Raw genomic sequence first — 21267 nt, 5'->3', positions numbered from 1 at the left:
TTTTGATTTTGAATTGTTTTTAAACTTTTACCTCAAATTTCATTTAAATTGACACGTTTCCTTGAAACATTTATATTTTGAGGTACCAGCTTTTTCCAATAGAAAACCTCGATGGAAAATTTTTCAGCTAGCTCTAGTGTTTTGCTTGTATTTTGCATCAGTTTCATTTATCCGTCATTTCTTTATTTGTATTTTCAGATTGCAAGAGCTTTTGGGCAGGAACTATATCTTCCTATAAGTGTCTACAGCATCTAATATAGTTTAGACTCTGCTATAAGAACTATAATAACTATTTATAATGGCAAAAAGAAAAGGAGTACTTGTGGCACCTTAGAGACTAACAAATTTATAATAGGTTACAAATGGGGTTTTGGTACTCTGAGTTTGCCTAATTTAGATTTCCTTCTTTTTCCATCATTGTTCACAGTTATTCGTGTTACTGAAGTGTAATGGCTTTTTTAGAAATAAAATTTCTAAGGAGTGACATAGGTGTAGGATAATTTTTCCACAGCATGAGTCAAATACCTATGTCATGTTCATTCTAAGAAACTCATATTTTCCCTGTGCTCAGTTATTCTCTCTGAAATGGTAAAATATTATACCTATCTCTTGTTTTCACCCCGTCCAAATTCTCTCTGCACCTGACATTACTTTCTGTTGTTGTTTCTGCAGTATTGCCAAAGCTCTATTATTATTATTATCATAAGTCTCTCTAAATTTGGTGTTTTTCTTAAAGTCCCAGTTCATGGAGTCAGGTGATTATGTTAGAATCTCAGCTTTGATTTAAAAAAATAGTAAGTTTCAACCTCGTGATTATGGAGAGGAGCTTGGAAACATGAACCCCAAAGGCTCAAAACCCAGAAGGCAAATAAAAAGAACAGAACTTATTTTTAAAATCTCATGATTTGGGGGGTAGGGGGGTGACTTTTGGTGTGGGCAATACTGCCTCTGCTTCTGTTGTCTAAATTGGAAAAATCACTGTTCCTATATAATGTGTCATGGTAGTTGTTTCATAGATGGACAACAGATTTTAACAATGGTTCAAAAAACATTTTGAACTGTGCATAAATCTGTCCCTTTTAAAGGTTAAACTAGAATAACTATCTTAATTACAACCAGTCCCTCTCACTGTGATGATTTGACCTCATTATACTGAGGATAGTAGGCTGCTGGCATATGACCCCTTCTGATTAGTATAATGGTCTAAAACCTAATCATATTTTTGTTACATTGTTTTTTTCCCCTGTTTTTAGAAGGAAGATGTTGCTAATGAGGAGATGGCAGAAAAACTGTCTATTCGAAAGCAGCGCTTTATGAAGTTCGCATCCTTGGAATATGAAGGAGAATATTACATGACACCTAGAGACTTCTTGTTCTCAGTAATGTTTGATCAAGTTGGCTGTAAGTTGATTTCTCCTCAGTAAATTGTACTACTGATTTGTGTGGTGGGTACCCTTTAAGAAGTTCCTATCCTCTGCTGATAAAAATTAGCAAAGGCCAGCTAACAACATTAATAGAATACACGCTTGTAGACTCTTAACAGGGATCAGTTGGCATACCTGTTGAGACTGAAGGTCCAGGAATCTGGAGTCTTTGTGCAAATGTCTTAAACCCCTAATGGGCATATTTAATCAATATTCATTTCCTTGTTTATCTAAATGACAGAGAAATTAGCCAGGTTAAAATACACCAGTGTTCAGAACATCCCTCAGGCAGTAGTTACCAGTCACAAAAGAGAGGGAGATACTGAGGGCTTGTCTTCATGACCGGGGAAATCGACACCCTTGCAGCGGGTGTCAATTTAGGGGGTCTAGTGAAGACCCACTAAATCAACGGCCCAGCACTCTCTGGTCAACTCCAGTATTCCATGTCCCCGAGAAGAGCAAGCTAAGTCAAAGGGAGAGCGTCTTTCATTGACCCAGCGCAGTGAAGACACCGGGTAAGTCAACCTAAGCTATGTCGACTCCAGCTATGTTATTTACGTAGCTGGAGTAGTGTAACTTAGGTCAACTTACCCTGGTAGTGAAGACAAGCACTCAGAAAAAGAGAAGATCCTTATCTCCTGTCAGAGGAATGGAAATGAATAGCTGCCCCATAAGTTGCTTCAGGGATAGCAAGCCTGCCATTTGCCTCCAAAAGTTATGCAAATGTAAAGTATTCTGTTTTCTATCTAGCAGAACCTAGATATACCAAATATAACAAACCTAATATACTTATGTTATGCAAATATGGTGCAAATTTGCATCTTCCTTACTAGCCTTACCATTTAAAAACAATCAGAGCTGTCCAGCAGTTAAAAATTCTTTCTGGATGTTGCTTGATTGGACAGCTAGTTTATTTTTTAAAGTGTGGGGTTGGAATGTTCAGCCCGTCAACTCATTTTATTGTCTGAACATCAGTTGGGTGCTTAAAAATCTTTTCAGTAGAGAAAGAAGTCAGTCATTCTCAGTCCACATCAGTTAACCAGACATTAACTGGAGAATGAAGTGGCAGTTTGAGTATAATGATTAGTGATTTGCTGAGCAAACCAGAGACATTGTTCATTATTTCAACAGATATTCATGAATCTGTGGGTCATTGCAGCTGGTATGGCTAGTGTAAGTCCAGATGACAATCAAGGCTACATAAACCTAAAGAGCACATAATACTGTTATGCTGAAATCTATTAATCCTGCAATCAAGCATGTCTTTGGTCATTAGGTAATTACAGACCTAATTAAAGCTGATGGGTATGGTAGCTACTATTCATTCAGCCTAAATGGAAGAAGTAATTAAGCTCCTTTATGGAGTAAGATAGCTGGAATAAATAGAAGTCACCACCCAAGGCTATATGCAAGGTTGATCAAGATTTAAGCCATGTGCGCCAAAGGGTTTCCCTGGGACCTGATTGCAAATGCAAGGGCTGGGTCATTGAGTGGTTGGAGCTGTGTATGTGTCAAAGGGGGAAAGCAAAATGGAAACAAGCAGAAAGCCAGAGATGCGGTCATGAGCATAGCCCTGATGGGGAGCAGAGACACAGCGCTCTTTTGGGTCATAGGACTGGCTGGCAAGGCAGACATGGAAGTTATGAGTAAGGAAAATGCCGCCTGCTGTTCCTATTCTGTTTAGGGAAATAGGGCTTTGTGTACATTTTTTGTAAATAAATAGGATTTCACCAAAGAATCGTCAATTTTTCCTCCTAATGAAAACAACCCAGCAAAGCCTTGAATATTAACTAACCTCTCAGCCAAAGGGGCAACTGTATTAACCCGCTTTTGGAGGATTCATAGCATGCACAGCGAGGCTCACATAGCTTGTAAAATTGTTACTTCTGCAGTTGAAAAGCAAGCTTTTTTTTTTTTCACAGCTGCGCATTGTATCTCTCCATTTTCACTGTGTAATGTGCTCTGATTGGTCAGGGTATTATGCATACAATAATTTTATGTTCTCTTAGTGCTTCAGAAAGCTGAATTCATATATTGTGCATCAGTCCCCTGTCTGCTTGCAATATCAGAGCAAACAGAGTGTAGGACGATGAATACATAGAACCTTGTTGCCTTGATTTTGTTGTAGTCAGCCAGCAGAGAAGACCCAATGTTACCAATATTTTTAATAAAGCCAACTTTTTGTCATATCAGCTTTAATTGTGGCCCTTTTAATATACTGTTCTATTTTCACAGCTGGTACAACAATATACTATTATGAGATGAAATTCCTCCTGTGTCACATAACTAGCAAATATATAATTAAACTGCAGATTTCAATCAATTTTGCAATCATTACCCACCAGCATCATTTCACTCATTGATAATTTTCATTTGCAGAATTACTTGATGTGCTATTTTGCGTGGATGTTTTTATATTTTCTCTAATTAAACATAATTAAAATTTAGGAGAGGGAGTAAACATGGTGTTGAGTAAACAGATTAATATTCTGACTGGCAATGCCACATCAGAAGTGCCTGGAACTACAGCTAGAGAGGGCAAATATAAAATTATCGTTGATATGTCTAGATTGTCAAATGATTAAGTAGCATTTTTGTACTGAAACAAAATCTTAAGTGTACCCTTTGACAAAGTTGCAACATATGCACTAAATGATGATTTATTATAAAGCAGTTTCCACGATAAGAAAGCATAGATGGATTACACAAAACTGTACAGCAAATACATAAACCATCATAAAATACAACCCAAATGATCTTGAACCCTGTTTTCATGGACCTTAGTTCACCAATTTTGTTCATTTGCTTCCTGGTAGATAAGCTTTTTATTACTGATTTTCTATTTAATATAGCTTAAAAATGTGAGATCATTGCATTCTGTATAGATTAAATCACACCTGCAAAGTTATTTACTATCAGGGTGATAATGAAGAAAAATATTTACAGTCCTGCCATTTAAACAGCAAGAGTTGATAACAAATGCATAGCTTCCTAACAGACCTATTTTGTGTTTCATATTGACACAGCAGATAACTCTTTCAAGGCAGAATGGGAAGGTCCAAAAAATGCTTTCCTGTCATGTGCAGCACTGCATGCTGGATTACTTCAGGTTTTTTTTTCTTAATTTATTACAATTATTTTCTTAAGGGAAGCAGTCTGCTCTGGTCTTTAATTATAGATAACTCTGTAAAATAGGTTTGGGGGCCTGACTTCTTATTTGTACATAGGATGATGTCCTCTACTGATCAACTCAACACATGCAGAGAGAGCTTTGAGGACTCTTATATTCCTGGCTACATGCCATGTAAACAGTGTTCAAGCATCGCAACAGCAGGGATAGCAAGCAAAACACTTCACTGGCAAGACAAGCTGTGTAAATAAAAAAAGTTATTAGCAAACCATAATATGTAAAACATCAATAATTAAGTATTTTATTGTTCCTCTGTTTATCGTGCTGTGGAACCTACTGCATTTGCTCTGTTCTGTTATCTCGTAAAAGAAATATCAAAGGATAACTTCAACTTGCTGGGTTGAGACATAAGCTTCTAATGTATTTTTAACCTATTTGGGTTTTGAGGTATATAAAATATGAAGGCTTAATTCACTTGAGATTTGCTTTAATACTGAAGATGAATTTTCATTGAGAGTTAATAAGCTACATTTAATGCTTTAATTTTAACAATAAAGAACAGTTGTGTACACGGACGATATGTCTACACAGCAAAGAGAAACCCAAGGTCGGCCCATGTCAGCTGACTCGGGCTTGTGGGACTCCGGCTGTGAGGCTGTTTCATTGCTGTATAGACTTTCAGGCTCGGGTGGGAGCCCAGGCTGTAGAACCCTGTGGGGGTAGGAGGGGCTCCAGCCTGAGCCTGGAAGTCTATACAGCAATGAAACAGCCCCACAGCCAGACCCCAGTAAGCTGGCACAGACCAGCTGCAGGGTTTTCTTTGCTGTGTAGACATACCCTGAGGGTACATCTACACTGCACACATGTTACAGCAGAGTGTAGAGTACATACACTGCACGCCCCCCTAGCAAAGGTATAAATAGCAGTATAGACAGTGAGGCGCTGCTGTCAGGGACAGTGGGTCTTGAACCCTGGTCCACAGTGCACTTAGTAGCTGGTCAGGTCTGACCTGCCAGTCAGTTGCCAGAGTAGAACCTGAACTCTGACAGAGGATGCCCATCCAGGGATTGGTTGGTGGAATGCTGGGGTCCCTGATTGGTTCCCCGCTCTTATTCAACTCAAGCATAGAAACAGGAAGTTGTCCCTGCAACTGGATTCTCCCTGCTTAGGACTGCTTCCCCTGTAATACCTGCTCCTGCTATTGATGTCCTGGTAACCTGACCCTGCCTGCCTCCTGACAGCTGGCCTGTCTTGGACTCTGACCTTCTGGTATCTGTCCTGGCCTGACTCCTGCTCTGAACAGTAGGTCAGATCGACCATGCCCCAGTTATAACAGTTTGTGTGGACGTCTTAGGCCACAGGAATGAGCCTGGTGCCATCAGAATGGACCTGGATAACCCTTTGGGAGGATTGGTTACACTAAGTGGGCCGCCCACCTTCAACCAAGCACTGAAGGCCTAGATCATCCAGCTGACCTCAGAGAACCAGTTGTTGCAGGAGCAAGTCACACAGTTGCATGCTGAAAACACTGTGCAGACATGGCTTGCGCAGCCCTGTTCTGCGAAACAGCTGCTGGAATGGCTTGATAGTAATTGCCAGCGATTCCAGGGTTTTATAAACCAGTGCCGCCTCCTGTTCATGATGCAGCTTTAGTCCTACACTACTGATCATGCAAAGGTGAGCCTGGTCATTAGCCTGCTGTCTGAGGAAGCATTAGACTGAGCCTCCCCTTCTTGGAGTGTGACAGTCCAGTATTGTCAAACTGGGAGTTCTTCCTCCAAACCATGTCAGTATTATTAGATAACCCACACTGAATTCAAACAGCAGAGGCTGCTCTAAGGAAACTCCAAAAGGGGCAGAGCACCGTAGCCTCCTATGTCGCACAATTCCGCTACCTCATGGGTAGGCTATTTAAAGTAATAAATAGGCATACTATTCTATTAAAGTAATAACAGACTTAAATATATTTGTACTGTCCAGGAGAGGGTGAGGCAGTACAGGACATACATTTCTGGGGGAAGATCTAGCACTGGGAATTGTTGGGGGTCAACCTGAAGCATAACAAAGGCTGGTGAGAGCCAAGATGTGTCTGGCTTGCTGCAGCACACACAGCTGGGATTGACTTACATGCTGGAGGCTATGATCAGTCCAGGTTGCAGGCTACAGCTGCAAGGCATTGTAAAGGACACCCCAGGTTACAGGGCAGGGGAGACAGTGCTACTCATTAGTCTGGATTGTGCCCAAATATGTCACAATGTGTTCTGAAACATATTGGATGAATACGTAGTACTCGACCTAGATGACATATTGATCTTCTCCAACTACCCAGAACAGCATACCACTCATGTCCAAACAGTCCTGGAGTGCTTGCAGCAGCATGACCTTTATACCAAGCTCAAGAAATGTGCCTTTTATCAGGGCTCCATGGAATTCTTGGGCTTCATCTTATCTTCAAAAGGGATCCAGACACACCCATACAAGATCCAAGCTGTCTAGGATTGGCCAACTTTCTGTGGTTTGCCAATTTCTGTTGATGCTTCATCCTGGAGTTTTCAAAACAAATTGAGCTCCTCGCCACTCTACTCCAGAAAAATGCCCAGTTCCATTGGTTTCCCAAGGCCCAGCATGCATTCAATCATCTGAAATTTGCTTTTACTACAGCACCCACATTGGCTCATTCTGATGTCACACAAGCTTTCATTGTAGAAGCTGACACCTCCAGTTGGGTGAGCTGGGCTGTCCTCTCCCAGTGACTTGGTCCCAGACAATTGTTAGACCTGTGCACTTATTACTTCTTAAGGAAGCTCGCCCCTACAGAACTAAACTACAAAATACTTTATAAGGAACTCCTGGTGATAAAAACAGCCTTTGCAGAGTGGCGGCACTACCTGGAAGGAGCTTGCCACCCAGTCCGGGTATTCACCGACCATAAAAAGCTGGAATATCTATGTAGGACAAAAGCGTTAAACCAACGTCCGCTTCAGTGAGTCCTGTTTTTCTCATGATTTGCTTTCATTATCACATACCACCCTGGATCCAAAAATGGCAATGCAGACACCCTGTCCCAAAGGTACGGTACCAACTCACAAGGTCCCAGCCAGGAACCAACCGTCATTCACAAATCTCATAACTTTCTCAGTGCAGCTCTTGACTAGAACATACTTGGATTAATAAACTCTGCCTCAGAAATTATGCCTGATGAACAAGCTATTATCAACAAGCAACCACGTGACTCTCAGGAAGGGATCACACACATGAGGGACATCATCTTTGTACCCTCCGGACCTGCAAGAGTTGCAGTCCTGCCAACTATGCCTCAATTTGCCCCTAGCAGGACACTTGAGGTGCTTCAAGACCCAAAAACTAATTACCTTCTCCTTTTGGTGGTTCCGGATGAGTCCGCCAATACAGTCGTTCATTGCCTCTTGTGATGTTTGTGCCCAAAATAGATTTTATTGTAGAATTATCAGAGTCCAACAAATTTACAACAATTTTGACAGTAGTAGACCACTTTACCAAAATGGCCCACTTCATCCCTTGCACAGGTCTCCCCGCTTCTGAAGAGACAGCCCAGCCCAGCTATTAACTACATAGTCCACCTTCACAGCCTTCCAGAGTGCATCACCTCCAATTGGTGATCTCAGTTCATGGCCCGGGTCTGGCGTGAAGTCCTGTGCCTGCTGGGAGTCCACACATGTCTTTCCTCCACTTACCATCCCCAGTCCAACGTCCAGACAGAAAGGATCAGTTTCTCGAGCAGTATCTGCAATGCTACATCGCTCATTTCCAGGATGATTGGTCCTCACTTCTCCCTTACACGGAGTTTGCCTACAACAATGCAGACCATGTGCATACACTCCTGAGGGATAGAGCGGGAGGGGAGCCTGCCCAGGTGGCTTCCTCAGGGCCCACTTGCCAGGTGGGGCCCAGCTGAGCCCTCCGTGCTTCCTCCCCACACACACACTGACCAAGACCAGACCACCCTCTGCACTGGTTCCAGGTGGTCCAGCCCTTGGGAGGCAGGTGGGGCCCCACAGGGGGTAGGCAGCAGAAACTGCTTGGAGTCAGAACCATGCTAGAGTGTGGTGCAGACCCCTGGGACGTGTCCCCCGAGAGCCTGCCCGGCCACGCCCACCAGCCCCGCAGCCAGCAGCCCTCCCCAGCCTTGCATGGTGGAGCCTGGCTGCTGGGCAGTGAGTCCCCTACAGGTGAGCGGGACCTGCTGGCTGGGGAGCTGCTCACACAGTAAGGCCTGGGTGCTGGACTGCAATAGGCAAAGGGCCAGACCTATGTGGATGGGTTAGATGGGTCTTTAATGGGCCTCTTCCCATGATGCCATTGTAAACCTGGTACTGATTGGAGTTTGGGGAAGGAGTGGTCAGAGGAAGACTATGAAAGAGGCCTTCTATGGGAAGAGCCCCACATTGCTGGGCATGGTTGATGTCTCGTCATTTAAAATTCCAGGATCCCTTATGCCTAAGTAGCAGTAAGTTAAAGCTACATTTCCCGCCCCAAAAAAAAAACATAATGGTTTTAAAACTAGCATTCAGTTACCCACTTCTCCAAAATGATTGCCATGTGGAATAAGTCAGACATCAAGATGACAAATCTTGTCTATCTAGGCCCCCATCAGTAATGTCAATAAATCAATATATTAGCCCCATAGCATCTGAGTGCCTTCCAAACATAAATGAATTTATCTTCACACCATCAATCTGAGATAGGAGAGTGTTCTCCCCATTTTAAAGATGAGGAACTGAGGCAGATTTTTCTCCTGTCTAGACACCTAACATGGATTTAAGTTCCAAAATTATGAAAATAAAATTTGGGTTTGAACAGCTTATCCAAAATCACACAGGGAGTCTTTGGCAGAGCTGGAAATCAAACCCAGATTCCTATGTCTCAATCCTATGCCTTAACAAAAAAGCCATCCTGCCACTCACAATTTCCATGTTTAGGAGATTTCATCTATGATTATTATTGTCTATTTGTATGGTGATACCGCCTAAATTCTCCAAATATAATTGGAGCCACACTGCACTACACAGATGTGTTCCCTGCACCAAAGAGTTGAGTCTGATTTGAAACAAGACACAGCAGTGAGTGTGACAAATGGGAGGAATGAGAAGGATGGACTGACATACGGGTTCCATAATGGTCTTTGGAATTTTTTTGTTTTGGTGTTCTAAAAATAAATAAAATAAAATCAGCTATCCTCAGCACCGAACCAGCTACCACTCATTGTTTGGCTAATTTTCTGAAGTGGGTTTTGAGGATAGAGGAGCTTGTTACTGTATACCAGTATGTGTCTGAACTAATTTATCCAAGTTGGTGTAAGAACTGCTCATGCAACCCTAACATATGAGATACATAATCTTTCTGTGCCTGTGGACTTTGTACCTGCATGTTCAGCCACCTTCCCTCTCCCAGATTATACCTGAAAACTGCAACTGCAACTCAACAGAACTTTGTTTTTAAATATACTCTATAATATGTACAATTTGACATTTTAATGAAGTTTAATTTAACAAAAACAAAATACAAGATTATGGTTCTGACCTTTTGGATCAAACACTAGAATCTTCCTGTCACTTGTTGTCAGATGGCTAATCTCTTCTCAACTACTTCTTCAAGTAGTATCCCTACGGATGCACCAGTGTAGGTGTGCTTGCATCTGTGTGCTGCTGATCGGAGAACTTTGGTAGCAGTGTTCATCAGGCCTGCACATGCGCTGTGTCTCCTCATGCTGCTCCACGAGACTAATCAGCATACATGGGCCAACCCCCTCAGTTCCTTCTCAACTGCCCCGGCTAGAGAAGGAGCCATTAGCAGTCTGTTAAGACTGTTCTTCTGTCTGCTTTGCAGTTAGTTTCCCCAGTTCTAGTTGTAGTTCTAGTTGTAATTCTTCCATTCTTTCTCTTTTCTACCCTTAAAAATAAAATAAAATAAAATTTCCTGCTCCCCCACCAGAGTCTCTTTCCCTTAGCAAGGTATACCCAGCTCCCAAGGCTTCAAGAAATGCCACACCTTCAATGGGGAGATCCCAGTTGCAGATAAGCACACTCAGTGCATTCGCTGCCTCAGCGAGGACCACATACAACAAAACTGTGCACTCTGCCAGCAGCTCCGGCCAAGATCCCGCAAAGACAGAGAGCTTCACCAGAAGATCATCTTCATGGAAGCAGCCCTCTGACCTCAGTCTCCTGGCAGCTGTGAGTCTTCCCCACAACCTTTGACATCTAAGGGAAGTGGGTTGAAGAAGCAGGCTGGGGCTCCCTCTCACAAATCCTCTAAAAAGAGAGTGGGAAGTACTCTAAGTGAGCTTAGAGATAGCCACAAGCGATCGCCATCTCGCTTGGTATCCTCCACACCGCCAGTACTGAGACCTTCCAAGTCTGGTACCTGTACCTCACAACAACCATTGGATACCGGTACCACTGACAGGCCCCCGGATCCTATGGGCACTGGCACGGAGTCTTCAGTACCAAGGGACAAGAATAAACACTTTGACGACGCTCTTGGTACGCCACTCAACCTTGGTGCTGCCAGCAACAGTTCACCCTGCACCAGATACACCAGTGCAGACAAGGTCTCCCAACCCCCCAGCACTGCCACCAGGATGTTCGGTACCAGCGGGACTCTACCAAACCAGAGACCTTGACATACGGGATACACCAGAGGCCCAACCTCTCAGTACCAACATTGCATCACCAAGTTTTTACCGGGCACAGGGGATATCCCCACAGCCATGTCATGCCCTTCCATTGTCTAGCGAGGGTTCAGATAGTAAGCCAGTGGAGGTGGTCTCACAGTACTCCTCCCAAGCTACATATGAGACCCACTACCAACAAGGCCTGAGAATGTACCCACAGATGGCTCCACCACTGCCACCATCTTGGTACAGCCACCCATGGGCACCTCCACCAGGCCCTATGCCACCACAATGGCCGTATTGGGACCCTTGGGCAGTGCACGGACAGCCTACTTCTCCAGTTTCCAGCCTCACGTGAGATCCCTCCAGGCACACCCCTTCAGGTGCAGCATCCAGGGGCCTCAAAACTATCTCAGGAAATGGAAGAACAGGGGAAACCAATACTGAGGAGGACATAACACCAAAGACCATATCCTTCTCTTCTGTGGATGAAGCTGTCATGGTTCCCCCTCCATCTCTGGCAGACAGCTTCTGTCTTTTCCAGGAGCTGGTGAAGAGAGTGGTGGGCACCCTCCACATACCACTATAGGAGGTCAAGGACAACCACCATCAGCTCCTTCATATCCTCCACTCTTCACCATCCCAATTAATGAAGCCATTTTAGACCTGGCAAAAAAAACAGTGTGGCAAACCCCGGCATTGGTGGCACCAACTTGCAAACGCATGGACAGAAAATATTACATTCCCACCAAAGAATCGGAATTCCCCTTTTCCCACCTGCCACACAATTCCCTCATGGTGGATGCTATCAATTCCCATGGCTGACAACACCAGTCCAGAGCTATGCCCTATGACAGGGATTGGATCACTTGATCTTTTTGGCATCCATCCATTTCACCTCCCTACCTCCCCTCACAACACCCTTCCCCATCCCTCTTCGGAGACCCTTCCACAAGATTTTATTATGGCAGGAGATAGATTGCCTCCTCCAGTTAGAAACCATAGAAACAATACCTCACCATCTGTGAGGCAAGGGGTTCTTCTCTTGTTATTTCCTAATACCCAAAAGGAAGGGAGGTTGGAGACCCATACTGGACCTCAGAGCCCTCAACAAGTTTGTCAAGGCTCAGAAGTTCAAGATGGTCACTTTATCAATGATCATCCCAGCATTGGAACAGGAAACTGGTTTTTGGCTGTCGACCTCCAGAATGCCTACTTTCACATCTTGATCCTACTGGCTCATGGACAATTTCTCAGGTTCACTCTGGGACACAACCATTACCAATATAGAGTCCTCCCCTTAAGGTTCTCATCAGCCCCGAAAGCATTTTCCAAAGTTCTCTCAGTGATAGCCACTCATTTATGCTTGGAAGGGATAATGATTTACCTGTACCTGGATGATTGTCTCCAATCTCTCCAGGAGGCTCACCAAATCATCAATACTATGATACACTTGTTCACAGAACTGGGTCTACAGATCAATACCCAGAAGTCAACCCTCACTCCAGTGCAGTGCCTGGAATTCATAGGGGCCAACCGCGATGCCCTCCAGCCCAAAGACCTCCTACCTCAACACAGGTTCCTATCCATGGTTTCATTCATAGATACCAATCAATGTAGTCTACATAACATAAGAACATAATACCAACAAATACCAACCAGGCTCCGCCTCCAACTCTTGTGACATACAGCAGCGGCCATGGTGGTGATACCACATGCCAGACTCTACATGTATTGCCTCCAACTGTGGTTCAGTTCAGTTTACAGACCGAACAGGGACAGGTTGGACAAACCCCTGTCACTACCCACCAGGGTCAAAAACTCCCTTTGGCTGGGTCCTTCACCAGTTTATGTGTGCAAAGGGATCTCCTTCTGGCAGACGTCACCATCGTTGCTCCTCAATTTAAACGGCCTCATGATGCAAGGCAAATGGTGGTCTGTGGAGATATCCCTCCACATCAATCTCCTCAAGTTGAGAGTGGTCAGGAACACCTGCACCCATTTTCTTCCGCTGAGTGCAGAATCACACACAAAAATCCTAACATACAATATAGCCTGCATGTACTACATCAATCAGCATGAGGGGGTTAGGTTGCCTTTGCTAGGAGTGGAGGAAATGAGATATTTGGAACTGGTGCATCTCCCACATCACCCTCTCCACTGTTACCTCCTAGGCACACGCAACTCGATAGCAGACAATCTCAGTTGCAGATTCCCACATGATCATGAGTTGGAGATACCAGTCCGTACTCCATGACCTATTCACACGATGGGGAACACCATCCACAGACCTATTCACCACGTACCAGAACAGGAAATGTCCACACTACTGCTCCAGGGTGGGCATGGGACAGCACACCCTGGGCGATGCCCTTCTCCTCCCATGGGATGGGGAGTTCTTTATGCCTTTCCGCCACTTCCTCTACTGCTGAAGGCCATACTAAAAATAAAAAGGGACGGAGTTCACATCATTCTGATTGCTCCTACCTGGCCGAGACAAACCTGGTACCTTTACCTGACACAGCTCGCAATGTGCCCACTGATCTCCCTCCCGACAGTTCCACACTACTTCTAACAGGACGAAGGTCATACTCTGCATCCCAATTTGGGCATTTTCCACATCAAATTATGGCTCCTGCTTGGTTCAACCTTCCCTTGGTTCTGTACCAGGGAAGAGCAAGAGATTCTATTGCACAGTAGGACAGTAGAGATTCTAGTGCACAGAAATGGTCAAAGTTTCAGATTTGGTGCATGTCCAAACAAATTTTCCCAACATCCGCATCTCTTCCACCCATCCTAGACTATGTTCTGGCCCTTAAAAAATCAGGACTATCCCTAAAGTCTCTTAGGGTCAGCTAGCACCTATAACAGCCTTTCACCAACCAGTAGAGGGGTACTCAGTGCTGTCACAAACAATCACAAAAAGGTTCCTCAAGGGTATAATAAACCTCTCCCCTGAGCCTCGACTTCCTGCTCTCATGTGAGACCAAAACCTGGTACTGAAAGGGCTGACTAGGCCTCCTTTTGAACCCATGGCCACCTTTTTAGCTGACATACCTATCAATGAAAATGGCCTTGATAGCAATTACCTCAAACAGAAGAATAAGAGAGATTGCAGCCCTGATGGAACATCCCACCTACACAGTACTCTTTGCGAACAAGGTTACGCTCAGGCCGCATCCAAAATTCATCCCTAAGGTAACCTCTCCACTTTGCATGAATCAATTGAGTCACCCTCCAATCTTCTACCAAGCCTCACTAGGACAACAAGGAGGCTATGCTTCAAACTCTAGATGTCAGAAGAGCCCTTGGCGTTCTATCTTGGCAGGACGAGGGCCTTCAGGAAGTCCCCTAGACTTTTCTTCTCCACTGCGGAAAGTTCCATGGGCTCAGCAATATCAGCCCAAAGGCTCTCTAAGTGGGTCTCGAATTGCATCAGACAGTGCTACCAAATTCACAACATGACCCCTCAAGACTTGATTCATACATACACCACAAAATTGATCTCCTCATCTGTCACCTTCTTCAAGGATGTCCCTATCTCAGAGATGTGTAGAGCAGCGACATGGGCATCAGTCCACATTTTCTCAGACCACTATGCAGTCATTGGGGACTCTGCCTCCAGTGCCATCTTTGGCTCCATGGTACTGTCATCCATAACTGACCCGACTCCGAAGTCCCAGCCCTCCAGAAGAGATACTGCTCTGGAGTCACCTAAAGTGAAGCACCCATAGGGACACTACTTGAAGGAGAAGAAGAAACTCACCTTGTGCAGTTACAATGGTTCTTCAAGATGTGTGTCCCTATGGGTGCTCAACAACCCACCCTCCTCCCCTCTACTTCGGAGTTGTTGTCAGTGACTCTGGTAAGGAAAGAACTGAGGGGGGTTGGCCCATGTGCACTGATGAGCCTTGTAGGAGATTCAGTGCATGTGCAAGCCTGACGGACACTGCTACCGAAGTTCTTGAAACAGCAACTTGGGGACACAAACACACCTACAATGGAGCACCCATTAGGAGACACATCTCAAAGAACCATCATTACTGCACAAGGTGAGTAACTACTACTACTTTGCCCAAAGATGCCTGTTCTCTTCCTTCCTCCCCACCAAGAGATAGTGTGTTTAGCATTGTTATCTGAACTGCAAGGGATATCTGCAATGGTGGGGTGGTGATTTTTAGCTGACTGGCTTATCTAATAGTACAACTTACTGTAAAATTGCTTTTTAGACAGAGATAATTGAAATACTCCCAAGTTCTATTTAATTTTGGTATCACCCCTTGGTGTTTACTGTTTATCTTGTAGTATTGAAGTCAAGGCTAATAAACTCATGGAGATGTACTTTTGCAGCTACTGAATCCAGGTACCAAGCAATGGAAAATATTTTTCCAGCAATCACATCTGGTCCTTTGGCCAGCCAGCTCTTTTACTTCTTGGTGTATTTAACTGCTAGCAGTTGCAGCAGCTAACAATTGACTTCGGATTAGATGTGAGGTTATTGTATTGATAACTGCTTTGCTTAATTGGATACTGTTGTCTTTTGAGTCAAACTTGTTTGTAATAAATATGCCCTGAGCTATCTTTCTGAAACATGGTTGCTAAGAGATTTTGCAGTTTCTTTGCTCAGTGTGGACATGTGTGTTTGCTTCTGTTTGAGAGCGGTATTTAGAACAATGTGATAAAAGAATGGTAAGGATTACCTAAGAGTAAGTTTGCAACGTGGTTCAGCCAGCAGAGTTTATTGCTGCTGGAGTTTTTGTTTTGGAGTCCCTTTCCCCATTGGTCATAAAAACTTTGCTAGAACTGTATTAGCAACAAAAATATTTAAACAAGGTTGTAGTTAGGTCTACTCCCAAAGCAGACAGGTTGCTAGAGACAACAATGAGATTGTAGTGAGCTTCTGGTTTTGTTTTCGTTTTTGCTTTCATGGTTCTGCTGAGTTTTGCTAAAGAATGATGCAGAATCAAAATTCTTACCTTTCTTAAACAAGGCACTTCTGTTGATTAAGGAAAATTATTTGTCAGGGAAAGATGAGTGAAAAGTACTGTTATTAGCTATGCAGCTTTCTGGAAAGCAGCAGTTGCCAATAATGTAACTTCTTGATTGAATAAAAGCACATTTTAAAAGCAAAACTTTTTGAACAAAAATAGTGTGAACAATGAAGCCACTCAGACTTCAGATTAGTTGTAAGCAAGAGGAAAACAATCTTTCACAACACACATCTTGAAGGATTTAGTTACTTAAGTGTGAATGTTATTTGTTGTTTAATGGCATTTGAATGGAAAATGGATTCTTTGAAGTGGATGAATATATATATTGTACACGTACAGAATACTTGTAATACAAATAATGGAAATATCTGGTTATTAATAACAAGAATCTGCTTGTTGTATAAACATGGGCTGCCTTAGAATTTCAGAAATTTACAGCAGTTCTTTCTTAGCTAACTATTCCAGTTTTGTGACATACTACCATATTTATAAGATTAGAAATAGAAGTTACTTTTCTTCTTTATGCATATGAACAAGTCTCAAGAATTCTTCAGATCATTCCTGTCTCTCTGTAAATATTTCTCTAATTTGTAATGAATATTTTGTACAACATAGCACACCATTTAGACTATATTTAGCATAACCTACTATGTGGTATACCTCTGAAAATATCTCTGGGATTTTTCCTACTTTAGATACTTAATAGTTTTGACAGATTACTTGTTTGTTTTAATGAATGTAGTGGAGCTTAATCAGTTCTGAAACATCCTGTTTAACTGACAATTAACTAAGTCTTAGCAGATATAGTGAAATCAGAATCCTATACATTTTTACCATTGTTGCATGTAACTTGTCGCATGTATCTTTTAACAATAACAAATGTTGTGGTACTAAGAAATTAGGTAACATCTGTTTTAAAGGTACCCTTTGGTTGTGGTGCACAATTTATGTGCTCACATATTATTGTGATGGAGGTGGGGTGAACATATAATTACCCAGATGGGCAATAGAAGGTGCAAGAAGAGCATGCTATGTTCATGGTCAATACTAATTTCCATTCTAACCTTCCATTTTCAGTTGTTCTTGATTCCTTTGGGCTGGAATCTTCCATGCTTGGTCTTAGCCTAGGGTTGTATTTTTTTTTTTTTTTTTTTTTTTTTTTTTTGGTGAAAGTCATACTAGTATTCAAACTGGTTTTAACCACTTTTGAATGCTTATAGTATGTAGAACAGGTTTTTTTTTTTCCTCCATGTGTTCTGACTGGAAACATAGCATTCTAATTTTTTTAAATTATTCTTTGAAAGGCTGAAGCTAGACACCCCAAATATGGCTTACTCTATCTACATCCATTTAGACCCAAGGAATCCAAATGTGATTAGATCTCCAGCAGTCTGCCCAATGACCAGGGCAAGTCTGTTCAGTTGGGGGAGCTCAAATGGGACCTCAGGGCCATGGGCTCCAGATTTGTATAATTTTTGGTGGTGCCCAAGAGGAGCCGTCCCGTCCATAGGACGGACCGGGGGCAACCGCCCGGGTCCCCGTGCTTTAGGGGGAGCAGGGTCCAGGGCAGCCTGGGGGCTTAACAGGGGGCCTGGCACCAGCAGCAGCAAGCAACCTAGCCCCAGCCTGCCCCGCTCCGCCCTGCCTCTTCCTACCCTGCCCCTACTCTATGCCTTTCCCCAAGCCCCCACCCCTGAGCAACACCAGGTGCTGGCGGGGTGGAGCGGAGCAGAGCGGGCTGGGGCTGGGTCACTCACTGCTGCCAGCACCAGGCCCCCCGCTAACCTCCCAGGCCACTCTGGACCTGGTATCCCCCTGAAGCGCAGCACAGGGGTAGGCATCACCATATTGCGTAACAGACACTTGACAAAATTACCGGATTTAGTGACAGACATTGGCGGGGGGAATTATGTCATTGTCATTCAACCCGTAAAATATTAGACAATTTTTCAAACTGGAAAAAAAAACAGTAACCTAGCTAATAATAATAACAATAATAATAATAATTTCAACTCGTATAATTAATGAAAAATGAGTGTATACTGTATATGAGATTAGTATATGAGAAATGAAAATGAGCTTGCTTTGAATTTTACAAGGCACTTACATCATTTAAACACATTTGGTACCGAGTAATGATAACACTTCTTGCAAATCACATAAATAGGGAACCCATGGTCCCCTTCCCTCACCCCATTGCAAAGGCACAGCAGTTATTGCTGGCTTCCCTAGGGCTGCAGAAAACCGTATGGGCAAAACATATTGAAAGAAGGGGATCAATTGATACAGAGGGCTGAAGGGGGACTCCCATAGTACATTAATTAACACTTAATAAATACATCAAAATTAAATACATTACAGAAATAAGAACCTGTAATGACCGACTTCACTTCATGAGAGAGGAAAGATCCAGAGGGAGTAATGGTAGGGGGAATCCTAGGGAGGCCAAAGGGGGCATAGGCGCCGACTTCCCCTCCCTGGCCCTGGCCCTGCACCGCCCTCACCCCATCCCCATTCCACCCCTTCCCCAAAGTCCCTACCCCCTTCCCGCCCCCATTCCACCTCTTTCCCCAAGTCACTGCCCCGCCTCTTCTCTGCCTCCTCCCCATAGCATTCTGCATCCCCGCTCCTCCCCCTCCCTCCCGGAAAGTTTAAAGCGCTGCCAGACAGCTGTTAGGTGGCGGAGTGGTGGGAAGCGCTGGGAGGGAGAGGGAGGAGCAGGGACATGGAGCGCTGGGAGCGGGGAGAGAAGGAGGTGGGGGGGGAGGTTGGCTGCCGGTGGGTGTGGAGCACCCACTAATTTTTCCCCGTGGGTGCTCCAGCCCTGGAATCACTGCAGGGTTGACAGTCTTCTGCATCTCCCCTGTGGGGGGAGACACTGATCACTATCACTATAGGAGGGAACAATCGAATGGAATGCCCAAAAGAATGAATGACTTGAGGACAATTTCCTGAAGGGACTCTTACCCTTGTAGAACTTTTCTAGCGCCGAGATCTACATCTCTACACAGGGTGGTTCGGGCCACAGAAAAAATTTGCACGTCTTCCATGTGTTTTTGGACCAATGGAAAAAACGGGGTACAATTCAAGTGACTTTTAAAAGTGCCTATGAAACTGAGTTAACAAAATTAATGAGCTTATGAACAACCAGAAAATTATACTTCTCAAGTGAAAATCTATAAATAGACTTCTTTTCAAAGAAATTGTAAGTTTTCTTACAAGAAAAGCCACAAACTGTCTGGAAAGGAAGAGTAGATTGAATTACTTGCCTCAGTGAAATTAAATACCCAGAGAATTGCTGTGCCTGCGATGATGATGACCAGGGCTTGCTCACCCGTGGCTCCCCCTCCCCATGCTGTGGAGGCATGGCCAGGCAGGTCTGATTCTGCAAGCAGGCATGCTGCCTCAGGTGCAGTTCCCATTGGCCACAGTGGCCAATAGGCTGGGAGCCTCCCGGCCGATGAGCTTCAGGGGGGAGGGGGAAGCAAAGAGGAGGATTGTAGGGAGCAGGGGAGACGGGGGGAGGGGAGCTGTCTCTGGAGGCACAAAGGGTGGGCTCTCTGGAGAGGGGTGACAGGGGCACAGGGGCCAGTGGGGAGTTTTCAGGGGGGGCAGAGGATTGTGTGGGTCTCTGTGGAGTGGAGGGGAGTGATGGACAGAGCCAGCTGCAGCCTGGGTCTGCCCTGGGGGGTGAGGGGTGTTGCTATACCCTCCGACCCAGGAAGCCCCCTCTGTACTCTGTATTTTATGCCAGCCCCAGGATGCCCATCGCTGCTTCTTTCCCTCACCCCCAGTTCCATCTGTCTGTTTCCACACACCCCTAGCTATGTCTGTGTGTCTCTGACTGATAGTGACAGATTCCTGCTGCTCTCTTTCTGCCCGGGGCTGAGAGCCACTGCTTGCGGCTCCCTCCCTCTCCCTGCTGTAGAGGCGCGGCCAGGCACTTCTGGGAGCCGGGTCAGCGCTGCAGGGAGAGGGAGGACGGAAGCAATGAGCGGAGCTACCCTGACCCTGCCGACACTCTCTGCAGGATGCAGGGGACAGGGGGAGCTGCTTGTTGGGAGGCGGGGGAACTGCCCCCGAGATGAGAACGCCCCACATTGCCAACCCACGATGCGGAGCCCCCCCAGAGCGCGGGGTCTGGGGCCCAAACATTGGCGGAGCCGGGCCCACCTTCATGAATATTGATGGAGCATGGGCACCATGGGCCTATATAACTCGCCGCCTATGCTCAGGAAAAGTGGTCTTCCCAGGAAATCAGCATCAGCCTTGTTGAGGTCCAGGCAGTGTTGCTTCCTGAGAGTCCCTCCAAGAATCATAGCCAGTCACTTGGAGCGCAAAAGCAGAACCACTATGGCTTATCTCAATTGACAAAGCAGAACAATAGCAAAAGCCTGAACAGAGAGGTCAGAAAGATTCTTCTGTACTTGGAACACATGGGTCTGTTTTTTAGAGCCACATACGTTTTCGGCAAGACCAACAGCCAGGCTTACTGACTTCACCGTCACAAACTGGATACGGGAGAATAGAAGCTAAACAGAACTCTTTGATCAGATTGCACTGAGGTGGCTCTGTGTGGAAGCTCATCTGTTTGCAACCCAGTCCAACAGAAAGATAACTGATTATGCTTCTGATGTTGGCATCCACAATTATGGAGCATAGACATCCTATCATTCCACTGGCTGAGGGGAAATGCCTTTCTCATCAGATCCAGAATAGCTGGAAAGATTAGCCAGCATGGAGCTTCACCAGTCCTAATCACACTATACTAACCCAGTGTCCTTGGCTTGTCAGCATGTCCTTCCTGGATGCTTCCAATCTCTTGGCACCTCATTCACCAGGATCTACCTAGATCAACAACATTGAGGCTTGGTGCATGGAACTTGAATGTAGAACATAGTCCCAGGTACTGATTGATTTGCCTTAAAAATTCAGAAAATCTTCTACCAACCACTTGGAAGAGATGGTACTCATGGTGGACAAGGAGAAGAAGTCCTTGAGACTGAACACACAAGGCATTCCTGACTTCCTACCAGATGGTTTTCATAAAGCTATAGTTTCTTGAAAATG

The 21267-nt window shown here is 44.6% G+C and overlaps 1 protein-coding gene across 4 annotated transcripts in view; it reads left to right on the top strand.

Moving 5' to 3' along the window:
• Positions 1-21267, top strand: part of MICU2 (mitochondrial calcium uptake 2) — a 257427-nt gene that overhangs the window by 151100 nt on the left and 85060 nt on the right. For all 4 annotated transcript variants that reach the window (XM_077809361.1, XM_077809369.1, XM_077809352.1 and 1 more), the window contains one exon: positions 1254-1401. In XM_077809361.1, coding sequence (XP_077665487.1) covers positions 1254-1401 — 148 coding nt within the window. The remainder of the gene's footprint in view (positions 1-1253; positions 1402-21267) is intronic.

This window comes from Eretmochelys imbricata, chromosome 1 (assembly GCF_965152235.1).
Source record: "Eretmochelys imbricata isolate rEreImb1 chromosome 1, rEreImb1.hap1, whole genome shotgun sequence".
Lineage (NCBI taxonomy): Eukaryota > Metazoa > Chordata > Testudines > Cheloniidae > Eretmochelys > Eretmochelys imbricata.
This window is presented reverse-complemented; position numbering and strand designations above follow the sequence as displayed.